Source organism: Lepisosteus oculatus, chromosome 7, assembly GCF_040954835.1.
Source record: "Lepisosteus oculatus isolate fLepOcu1 chromosome 7, fLepOcu1.hap2, whole genome shotgun sequence".
Lineage (NCBI taxonomy): Eukaryota > Metazoa > Chordata > Actinopteri > Semionotiformes > Lepisosteidae > Lepisosteus > Lepisosteus oculatus.
Window position 1 is genome coordinate 37,899,172 of NC_090702.1, and position 12,823 is coordinate 37,911,994.

At 35.4% G+C, this 12,823-nt stretch overlaps 1 protein-coding gene across 7 annotated transcripts in view; it reads left to right on the plus strand.

The window, feature by feature from the left end:
* Positions 1 to 8,997: 8,997 nt before the first annotated feature.
* ptprz1a (protein tyrosine phosphatase receptor type Z1a) overlaps positions 8,998 to 12,823 on the plus strand; it is an 86,481-nt gene continuing 82,655 nt past the window's right edge. For 3 of the 7 annotated variants that reach the window (XM_015352490.2, XM_015352491.2, XM_015352492.2), the window contains exon 1: positions 9,007 to 9,326. In XM_015352490.2, coding sequence (XP_015207976.2) covers positions 9,257 to 9,326 — 70 coding nt within the window. In that variant the 5' untranslated portion in view covers positions 9,007 to 9,256. Of the gene's footprint in view, positions 9,327 to 12,823 lie in introns of all 7 variants that reach the window. The other 4 variants (XM_015352494.2, XM_015352493.2, XM_015352495.2 and 1 more) reach the window with 4 other exon arrangements.

The window sequence follows — 12,823 nt, forward strand, 5'->3', positions numbered from 1 at the left end:
CTATGCATGCACTGCCCCACTGCAATTACATAATTTTCTTATTGGTCACAAAAGATACAGTGAGCCAATAACAAATTACATACTGTTAAAAAATCAAATCACGTAACATTAAGAAGCAAATCATTTAACACAAACAAGGAAAAAAAATCTGAAATTACTCTGGACTGATTGGGTATGCCTAGGATCAATCAGGGTGGTCCTGGGCCCACCCAGGCCCATCCATGACCCTGCTGCCGTTCTTTAAACAATATTACACATTTTTTAATTCATTTGTAAACTTTGAACACAATAAACTTTGTCAGATCAATTTAATATCCCACTCAAATCTCTCACATTCTAGAAAATCCAAGAACAGCATAAGAAGAAATAGTTTCATCCTCAAAGGATCCCAAATCGTTTCAATTAAAGGAAGAGATCCACTGATGTGCAGCACTCACCAGGATAATGCATGAGAGACATTGTTCTCCAGCAGACTCATTACACTGCAGATCAGGTGGAGAAGTGAGAAACTCCTTCACCAGTTGAATTAAGAAGGGAAATTAGGAAAGACTGGGAAAATCCAAAGAAGAATTTATCAGATTGACCTTGATTAAAATCCCTTCACTTATGAACAATACCATGGCATCCTTAATTAGTATAAGAAGTCAGAACTTCATTGAATGTCTCATTTGAAGGATGGAACCTCCTACTGCACAATGAGTAGTGCACTTGGACATTGGTTTTGCAAATTCTGGCCCAGTAGAAAGAGCAAAGTACTATTTCCCTTAATACCAATACCATTTTCAAAAGCAACCCGACTTTCCTTTGACACATTAAATTCTTGTACTTAATAGGCCCAAACTTGCTTATCTTCAGAGATCTTATCAGTTCTAGATTGTAGTAATGCAGATAACAGCATATGCTGTTTCTTCATTCAAAATATCTGAGCTATTTTTATTGGCAATGATTTATTGCTGATATGGAGATTTTTATATGTCATTTATGGTTAAAACAATATTTGTCACTATCATGTGGTTCATTCATAAGTGAGAATTTGTAGTATGAATATCACTGTAATATCTTGCATAGTAAGTGACAAATTGTTCTTTCTGCTTGTTTAATTAATAAATATAGTTTGCAGCAGTTAAAACTCTTATTTATAAAGAATACTCAATGTTCCTCTAAAAATAGCTTGAAACATCAGCTGTTTCATTGCTTATTGGAAACTGATTTGTTTTGGGACACAAGGTATATGGAAACAATGGCATTGAATACATAAGACAGCTTGTGGCAAGGATAAACTTACAAAGTCTGATACTATAATTCACTTTGACAGTAATTGATCTTTGCCACTCAGCCACACCAAGTAGAGTATTGGAACATTTGCCACTCAGCAAGATGTCAATAGTTATTTCGGGTATTCAGTTTTAAACCAAGACTATAATGGAAACCGATATAATGCTGTATAATAAAGTTAAAAGCCAGAACCTTAAATATTAAATGGTGCTGCTCCCAAATTAAGATAAAACAAAAACAATTTATTTTATTTAACCCAATGTGGATAATGAAGGCCAATAGTAGTAGCAGGAACAAAGAATATGAATCTTTTCTTGGAATACACTTTCTCTCTAATACTACAGATTTGAACTGTAAAAAATTCATTAGAGTGACACATATAATTAGGATATTAGTTTATATCCATAGACTTCAGGGTTGTCCATGCTTAAACTCTGAATTTCAGTTAGGTGCACTTAAAAGCAAATCCCCCCTTTGTTTCTGTTATTGTAAATTTGGATACAATTATGTTTATCTTCATGGTGCTGAATTACATATTCTTAAATTCTTTAGGAAAAATTGAAGACCAGTACATCTGCTATTGTCTAGCTTGTAATGGAGGTTTTGTTTCCCCCACTGTTTCTTGACAGCAATTGAGTTAGAATTACACTCTCCTTACAAAATTTGGCATTCTAGATTTATTCATAAGCTGACTGCTTTGTCCTACCTGTTGTTCCCAACATCTGCTATTGCTGCACTCAAATCTGGGTCAGAACAGTTGAAAAATAGTTCAGATTCACGCCTATTTTCCTAGTTTTTAAATTAATAGGGATACCTGCAGATCAGCTAGTTCAAATCTGCCACAGAAAGATTTCCAAGGATGGTATATCTTTCCGCTATTTGGAAAGTTGATTTTTTCCAATTATTTTATTATGCTGTTATATATCTAATGCAAGTTAAACTGTAAATACAACGTTTTAATTAAGCAACAAAAGGAGGTTAAAAAAACTTTAATATCACTAATTTCCACACTCCCATGTATAAATATTAACTCTTCTAGCACACTCACTTGTGTTAGTCTTGCCAAAGACTTTTTCTTCCTTTGGTTCTACTCATACATGGAAAATGTGTGAGAAGAGTACATTCAATAGATCTTTACAATAACTCTTCACTCTCAGTCTTCATTAATCTCCAGGGTCTGATAACCCAATTCTCTATCTTTACGTCATATTATTCACTTCAACTCAAATGTTTACTCTCACTCTACAGCAAGCATCAGATATTCTCTGATTTTCTGTCCGTCTTTCCTGGCTGATCCTGTTTGGCCAGGGACCCCTCTCTTTAACAAACAGTGTCTCTCACACAGCAACAGCTGGGTTTGACATTTCCATTCTCTCTCTCTGAGACCTGACTTTATTCAGACCTGGTGTAGCACGTTCTGTTCCTCTGCAGCATCTTTATGCCCATTGGGCCTGCAAACAAACTACCACACAGCCCCTCAGTATAGCCTAAGCTGTATTTTCTCATACCCCCTAGCTCATTTAGTCCCACAGACTTGCTGGTCCAATCCATTTACTAGCATGAGCTCTCCCAAGGAGTGCTCATGCTCTCTCCTTCGAGGCTTGAGCCCAGATGCACACCGAAGCTCCCCCCCACCTACAGTACTCTTATAAGCCTTTTAATTGTACAAGAGGAGTGGCTAATGCAACACAGAGCCTATCCTAACAGGTCCTTTTGCTCACTTGGAATTCACTCCCTCTGAGTGCTAATTACTTCTTCATTCTTCAGGTTTTCTAATAACTAGGTGGCCATTTTGGCTGTAGGCCACACCACTGAGCCTGTAGTTTCAGCCAGAAAGGTGGTTTCTCACAAAGAGAAAGCTTTCACAACATCATATGACTCAGTAAGCCAGAAACTGCCTGTTTATTTGAAAGCAAAAAAAAAAACTAAAAGTAAAAACAAAATACATCATTTTGTTTACAAGTCTCCCAGCAGTCTTGCCACTCCAATCTTCATTTATTCCCATTCACTGGCAGCACTCTTCACACAACTTTTCCATCAGCTGAACCCGTCTTCAATCATATGTCTTTCTCCACGTGCACTTCCAGCTTTTCACCTGCACCATAATGTTCATAGGCACCATACTGTCCCAAGGTTTTATTTTAGAGGAAAATATTTTGCTGCCTCCCTCCCCTTCTCAGATTCCTCTATAGTGTTTTGTAAACTGTATCCTATTGTCATCTACACTCTACTTTGGAGTTCCACTTCAAAACAAATTCTGTCCTCATCCACTCAATCATATATCCATAGTCTATCCATCCATTCATTTTCTAACCTCTTTATCCAATACAGTGTCGGAGGGGAGCTGGTGCCTATATTCTGGCCAGGAACAGGTGCTAGACAGGATACATCCTGCACGGGATGCCAGTCTGTCGCAGAGCACACACAGACACACGCGTAGCACACACTCACACCTAATTTTCCCAGAAGCCAATTATGGGATGAAAGCCCCAGAACATGGGAATAACATACAAACTCCATGCAGATGGCACCCCAGGAATTGAACCCAGGACCCCAGCGCTGCAAGGTAGCAATGATAACCACTGCACCACCCTGTTACGATTTAATCTCAGCAGTGTAAGTGATATATTTTGGATAGAAATGTGGGAACATTTTTGGTCTTTTGAAAAAAAAAATGGAAAATCATGGGAAAATAACTTGTGGGAGAAGGGTATTTGAGTTTGTTACCCTCGCATGAACACTTTGAACCAGGGTATCCCACTTATACTGGTTTTGTATTTTTAATGTTACAGAAGGAAACTTGGAATATCCCTCCAAGTGAATTAAGACATGCATCATCCTATTTGTTTTTGGAATAATACAGCATACAGTACAAATTTCAGGTATGTTTATGTTTATAAATGTTTATGGTTTCATTTTGATTAAGTGATCATACTTTACTGATGTGATACACTTGAGCAACTTTCTACTGTTGCAAAGCCATCAGGCTATCTAAGTACTGAGAGCTGAATTGGCACAGACAATGAGGAGATTTAACCTACTGAACATCTGGGCTGGTGAAAATCAAGAACAAAAACACAAAAAGGAACAAAGGAATGAATATACTATACTTATCAAGAGAACAATGCCTTTTAGGCATTGAAATGAGTGTACCCAAGTCTCCTTTATTGAAGAATCAAGCTTTTGTATACTCTGCCCTGGTGCAGATCAGATAATGCTGTACAGACTTGCAGAATTAGATGATGATTGTTTCATACAACAAATCAATTGAGGAGACATCCATGTGTGATGGATGGGAAGGGCTGACTAGTCACTACAGAACTGACTGCATGGTGCTACATCGATCAATCCCTGGGACCTTATTTGTTAATCTTCCTATTGGCTTCTGTCACTTACCATATTCCGGCGTGCACCTCTCGGCATCAACACCTGCGCCCTAGTTAAGCTATTAGCACTGCTCATGCCCTTTTCCACTCCTCTCAGTCCTCGCTCACTGTTGAGATCAATTTTTTCTTGTGAGCATACCTTTCTGACCTGACTTCTGGATTCTGACCCTGTTTTGTCTTCAGCTTCATCTTCGTTTCTGTCTAGCGTATTTTGAATTTGAATACCTTTTTGACCTGACTTCTGGATACTCGACCCAGCTCTGTCTCTGGCTTCGTCTTCGTCTCTGTCTAGCGGATATTGGGTTTGGATACCTTTCTGACCTGACTTCTGGATACCCGACCCAGCTCTGTCTCCGGCTTCAACTTTGTCTCTGCCTAGTGTCTTTTGGATTTGTTTACTCTCGACCAGACTCTCCGGAAACCCAACCAAGCCTGCCTACCCCAACCTCGTATACTGCCTTTCACACCTAGGATTTTGGACACCTACTCTCTCTGCACCGCATAGGGTCCGACCACCTACTGGTCTCACAAGTCCCTAGTGACTTTACTGACAGCTTTTTCTGCAGCACAGAATCTGTTCTTATACTGCTCATGCTTTATTTGCTAGATGAAAACACATTAGTCGTTGTGGATGCATTTCTCACTAGATTTGAGCCACACTTAACAGCTGTTACACAAGCTCAGATGATGTGTGGCATCAAGGGCTCTGATACAAGTAAACAGACACATACTTGTGCAGTAGGCATGGAACAGAATCCCACAATACGGTATCTGAATCCTGGCACAAAACATGTGTTACAGATGTTCAGCTAGTATAGCTTCCAGTGATAGCCACACTATAGCACTTCTATAGCCTGTCACCTTCTTTTTAGATCACTGCTGATTGGTCTTTTTAATAATAAATGTTGCTAATCAGTATATTTAATTTACCTTTATCATATCTCTTATCTTTGCCTTATTTGACTTTGTATTTTCTCTTCAAGGGAGATTTTACTTGTGTTTGTAAGTGAATTATTACATGTCAATACAGTTAGGAAATCGCTGGTAATGTAATAAGTATTGTATGTGAAAAAGATCACTTATCTTATTATTTGTTCAGTGTACAGTATTCTCCAGTGTGTAGATGTTATCCACTTGTACTGTTACACTTGTAACAGTATACACAGGTGTGGCTGATGATCTGGGTGAGTCAATCTGTACCTCTCCTTATTGGGAACAGATAAATTAAATGCTCTTTTACTTATCTTTGTAAATAATCTTGCACAAGCTTGTTGTTAACAAAGTCTTCTTTTTTAAGTTTAGGAAAAACACGGGTAGGCTAACAAAGACTTTTAACAATGTGTTTTTTAACAATTATTTCATTCAGAGTTTTATTCATGAACCTTATTGTTTCTAATAGGTGTGTGTAAGATATTGCAGACAGTCTTTCTCTGATTCCATCCTATTTTGTGATACATCTATTAAACAAATGAAAATGTATCTGTTGGTCTGAGTTCCTTTCCTGAAGAAATGCTTGAGCAGTTCTCAAATATTACTTTGCTCATCTGTTCCACTTGTTTTTTTATCATGAAGAGTGGTCCCCATTTTCACTTTTCCTACAAGTAGAGGTGATGGTTGGGTTCAAGCGTCATCATGGGACTGTTAAAGACAATTGGATCATAATTTTTAAATTTTAATCCAGTTTAGTAGTGGCATAGAAACCAAGATCTGATCATAAAATGTGTGTTAGGTCTTACAGACTGAGTATGTACTGCAGCTTGTGTGGTTCTTGAACAGTGTGGTTCTGCCAATTAGTTCTGCTTTGCCAACCGACTTGTCTACCCTCTGGTTTTACTGAATTGCACAGACTAGCCTTCTAAGTATTATGTGTAGAGGATGACATCTTTTTACAGAATTCTGATTAATGGTTGAGCTGTTGATCTCAATAATAGTAGTGCAAAAACACAGAACTTATAAGGGTTTATCATGCACCTAATCATGCACTGTCTGCAGTCTGCACATCTGTTAGATTTACCAAAAATTAGGTCACATGCTGGACAGTGTGGCTCAAATTATTATTCACATAAGAACTCACTATACCGTATTATGGTACAGAGAAAACTGAATTAAGAGTCTAGAAAAATCTGTTATCAAATATGGAAACAAATTATACTGTAATTAATGCAATTTATTTAAGATAATCTAAATACATATATATACACAATTTCCTGCCATATAATTGTCAATTCAAAGCAAAATTTGAATTTTGAATTTGAATTTTGATTGCTCAATCGATGCATATTCACAAGTTTAATTATTTTCAGATCATGAAGAAATCGTTACATTTAGTTTAATAATGATAAAATAATAATCATGGAAAAAAAATTAAACTGTAAAAAAATTCTTAATTTAGGAATGTTTTGCAGTAGAGTAACAGACATAAAGTAGTTTATAAACAGAGTGGGAATTTTCTTCACATTTCTTAACATTATTCACAGTTTGAATTTTAACTGATCATTGATATTCCACATTATAGGCTAATTATTAATATATCATTCAAGAAATCCACTTAGCCTTATCATCTTTTTTAAATGAAAGACATAAACTTTAGATTTGTAAAGAAACTATGAATGCACAAGCTCTCTGAGTTAAAGCAGTCATCCCATGCCTCATTGAAAAATGGAACCTAGTAACTGAACCTGCATAAATTAAAGATAATCTAGGATAAATTATGTAAATTTATTCCAAAGGGTAACAGCAGAGAACACTAGGGGGGTATGTTATTGAAGTTGAAAATCCTGCCACTAGATGAAAAAGGAATCACATTTGTGTGGAACTCAGGTTTTGTGAAGTCATTAAATTGTTTCAGATCTCCACTTAAAAAAAAAGAAAAGAAAAGGACTATTTTTTCCCCTCACAGAGAATGTTTAACAAAGCAGTTTGGGTTAAGGCTTGAGACATATTTATCTGATATTTAATTATTTAAATTATAAAGATATATACTGTATATATAGATCCACTGAAATCTTAGCACTACTCATTCAGTGAAGTAGGCAATACAGCATTGAAATAATATTTTCTTACAATGCCTCTTTTTGGGTTTTTTTTTGCCATCAGCATACGTAGGCTACAAAGGAACAAATAATAGGTTTATTCCATGCTGAAAAGAGAAGAAAGAAAACACAACGTTTCGGCAATGGAGCCTTCTCACAACTGAAGAAGCCTCCACGGCCGAAACGTGTTTTCTTTCTTCTTTTTTTCAGCATGGAATAAACCTATTACTTGTTCCTTTGCAAATTAAAATATTGTTCACTTGTATGAATAAAATAAAGACACTACATGTAGCTGTATATTCTATCATTTTATTTTTATGTCAATACAAAAAAGCTTGTGCGACCATAAGCCTTTTCATTCCATCCTCTGCCTAAAGAGAAAGAAAGAGAGTAAAAAAGTGGCCATAGCAGTTCAAAGCTGGCTGGTTAGCTTTCTGTGTGGGGTTTATGTGTATAGGCAGTGTGTAACTGTGAATGTGACAAAGCTCTCTGTCGACTCTGAAGATTTTGCCTCTTTTGAAATGAAGACTCACACCCCTTCCAATCTCTTTCTTTTGACCTAATGTCCCTCAACTACTCCTATGTTTTCAGGGTCACTGCTGATCTGTTGTGTTACATTCATAGGAATCCTGCCTCTCTCTAGCTAGGTCATTGCCCTTCATTCCTACTTTACAGAATCTCATCCTCTGAAATATATTGTTTTATCGTGGTTTCATCTACATACACACTCTTCACAAGCAGATACCTGTATATGTAATGTATTATGTTCTGTTTTGAATGTGGCCTGGGTGTTAATACTTTAATAATATTAGAATTTAGTTTATTTTTTTCTTTTATGTTTCAGAAACTTTGAAACAATCAATTTCTTATTTGACTGGTTATCACTTGTTGGGTTAATTGTACATTTGACTCTACTGGTGTAGATGTCTTCAATTTCTGATGATCATTCTCATATTGTTTTCCAAATAATTTACAGTACTGTATATTATTGAGAAGTCGTTTAATTCTTTAAATATTTGCGACCGTTTCGCTTACAAATTCGTACCTGATGCATTTTATTTGTTCGTAGAAAGTTTATGAAAACTCATAATCAGAGGTTCTATTAATAATTTGTGTTTGAAAGCAACAATTACTTTTTATTCATGCTTCTGGTCTGCCAAATTGGTATTATGCACGTATTATTTGAAATTAAACTGACATTATCTGATATCTGATATTGGACGATGGGTCTAATTATTTTGATTTGAATATCACAAGTTTCGTGGAAACCGTGGCTCCTCCTGTGTAGTTTGTGTTCAACTAAGCTGTGTTGCATGAAGAGATGGCTGTGGGCGGTGCACAGTCACAATTATTCTCCTTTCATTCACACCGGAGTACCCAGTCTTCAGGCTATAGCCGTGCTTCGGCTTTAGATACTCAAGATCGAAGAGCGAATGTTGAGGGGAAAAACGATATTCCACCGGTATGAATCAAATATAGCATCCATATACGCCACTGGAGTACAGTTTTATTTCTGAAAAAAAACGATTTTTTACCATTTTTGCTCAACTCCTGGACTTGAAAATGAAAAATATGGAACTGTCAATTTCCAGCTTTCTCGCGCTCTGTCAGCTGCTTTTCATTTTTCAGTTCGGTAAGGATTTTCACTTTACTTCATTCCTTTTCTACAGTAGCCTCTGAAAAACGAGCTCAATTCCATTGCATGGCGAAATCTGGTGCAATCGCAAAAGATTTCACGCTGAATTAGCAAGGTACTGTTTGGAAATGACAAGCTGGTTGTCTCATCTACATATGAAAGCAGACTATTTGAACTTCAGATATCTCTGGGATTATTATTCACTTGAATTGACAATTTATTGAATGTCATTTAAGGTATAAAATCCCCATTGTGTGTTTTTCAGTAGTGTGTTCGTCAGTGACCAGTATCACCTGTGTGGTCATTAAAACATAATAGTTATTGTCTCCTAATTATACAGTGAAATAATGAAGAAACTGGTTGGTTTGCTTGTTGTTGCTCACTTTATCACGCAGTAAGATACTGACTGCTTTGACTAAATAATATGAATTAATTTAAAAGCACACTTCTGTGGTTTAGTAAAAGCCAGTTGTATGCCATGTGTTATTTTATGGATGCGAACTGATTTATGTCTTTTGTGCAAATGTGCAAAAAACAGCATCTGATCTAAATTGTGTGGATCACCTCGTATTTAGTATACTATAAGGAGTATTTTTATGATGAACACCTCCAATTACTTATTTTTTCTAAGCTTGTATATATTACAGTCACCTATTATTCAACACTATGTGCTGGAAAACTAATCATAGATGACATCATCACTGGGTCCTGTCTCTATAAACCCAATTACATATGCCGTTTGTCAAATGATACGTCAAACAATTAAAGATGTACTTTAGCGCTGCTGTAAATTTTGCGCGATGGAGCAGACAACCAGAGATTATCGGCTTTTTAGGAAGTCGTTGTTACTGTAATGGCATTCTCTTTGATTTGTGTGGTGACGTGCCGAGATCTTAAACCTGTCTTTCCTCATACCTTGAGTCGTCCAGATGAAACATTGGACTCATTGGTGCTCATTGGACTCCAATTATATATAACCTTTTGCTTTGACAATGAAACCAGGAAAAACCATGAAACTAGTAATTATTCAGTCAATTTCAGCCTCGTTAATTAATCAGTATGACCGAGTTCGTGTTTCCTACCTTTCTTACCTTATGCAGTGAACAATTATGCAGTCTTTTTATTTTCAATAGCCTTGACGCTATGGCTATCTCAAAAGTGGATAGAAAACGTGTGCTGAAATCTTTGATTATGTTCTAGTTTTATAATTATATAGAATTAATACTTTGAAGAAATACAATAAGCAGGCTATGTAGGATTCTTAAAAGTCAAAGTTTTTGTTTGGGGCACTCTACATACAAGAAAGAGAAATCAACTTTTAACGCTCAAATTGACTGTTTTTTATTGAAAAAACGCCAGTTGTAGAATAGTTAAAGCTGTGTAATTTGAGTGATTTTTGGAAACTTTCTTTTTAAATTTAAATCTCAAAACTTTAAAATTGTGCATAGATATATTAAGAGTTGTCATAAGTACTGCCGTTAATTAAATAGCTAATTAACAGCTCCTAAAAATAGATTTTAAACGTTTTAGTGCAGTAATATTATGGCCATTGAAACCCACCATATCCTTTTAGCTGAGAGATTAATTTTATCTATTTCATTTCCAACAACCTATACAGTATAGTGTTTATTATATAATAGTTTGAGTTTCAAGTAAGAAAAACGAGAAACATTTAAAAAATAGGAAAACAGAAATTAGGAAATGTTTAGTTCTATGAATAACACACTTACTTTCTAATCTAAAAAGAAAAACCAAATAAAAAAATTAAATTGATTTGACATATTTAAAAGATTCAGCTTCTGAATGCTGCTTCATTATTATTCATGTTCTGTAGAAAAGTTCCACAGAGCAGACTGATATGGTTGGTTTAATCTTTTGGATAGTAATCCAGACAAAGATTTAAAAAGATACCCAAGCCATCTTTTTATCCGTTCTCTTGAAAAAAAAAAAGATGCCTTTGTAACAAAGCTTTTGAACTGGGATTTTTAATGTGTTGGTACCTGCTCAATAGTGAGCTGTATTTTTTTCCTTCTCATTCTGAATAGTATAAATGATGCTTTGATGAATTCTCAATCACAAAGAAAGTGACATTTCATTGGGAGTATGGTCTTGCAGGAAAAGCTATTAAAGTGAATGAAATTATAGTGAATGAAACATCGACGCCACCTGTTTTCAGAAAAGAGTACTATGGATTACATACAGTATTTGCCTTGCATTTCTTTATGATATCTAATTGTATCCTTGTTTCTTAAGGTTTTCATTCAGTTGCTTTGCTAGGCACATGACAATACATGTTCTGCAATCATTGAAATAGCTAATATTACATGGTAATATATGGTATTTTGAGTAACTTATTATACTGTATTATACTGTATGCCACCATTCCACCTATTACGGTATGTCACATTCTGTACAGTGGTGTTACAATACCAAGAAAGGACTCATCAAACAATAAAATCTTAGGATATCAATGGATCATTCACAGAAGCCTGATTCCATTTATTCCTCTTGCAAAACTGCCCATTTACTTCGTTAATAATTGATTAGGCAGTTTTGTCACAGTAAAAATCAGGCTTTCATGAGATGACAAAGTAAACATTCTGTAGAAATAAAGAATTCAGGGTCAGCCTACCCTTTGAAGGGTGTAGTTTAGGAAGAGACCAAATTTCTGTAGGTTTAATCTGTATAGGAGAAGGTTGAGTCTTTTTGAGATCTAAAACTAAAATATTAGCTAGTGTATATAAAATAATGCTGTATTAAATGTGGTATTTCTGTGTCCTAACATTTTCCCACATGCTAGATATTTGGTTGGATATTTATTAGGTTAGTTTTCAAAATGTGATAAAAATGTAAGAAGAACTAAAATCTATATTTAAAAATATGTATTTTAAGACACTATAAGAAGGGAATCATTGATAGTGACATCCATAGGCAAACTGTGCACTTTTCCTTTGGATGTCTCACAGGTGCTATCTCTTAATTTAACTTACACACAGAAAAAAGAAAAGTAATTGTAACAACATTTTAAAATGGCTACAAAGATGTACAGTATGTACATATAAATAATGTGGAAAGTATTGTATTTTCTCAAATGTAAGGGTATTTACATATTATTTTGCTTTTAGAATTGAGTCCGTCTCTCATCGTTGTAAAAGACAGTATCTACAGACTCTGTGGTGGTAAAGGTTCAGACATCCACTGCTAGATGTTAGTCCATTAATTTCTGATTATGAATGATTCAGGACCTTTTACTTCACAGGTAACTAAAAAATATTGAGATATTTGTAGATTTTAATCCTTTCCATTCAAATTAGAAAAAGAAGAATATTATATGATACTTCAATCTGAACTAAGACCAAATCAGTAAACAAAACAAAATAACATTCTTCACAACAAGATTTGAAATTCTACACATTATCATGATTTTCTCCAGTAAGGTTTTATTTAGGAATATAACAAAGGTTACAAACGAAAGGAGGCCATTCATCCCATCT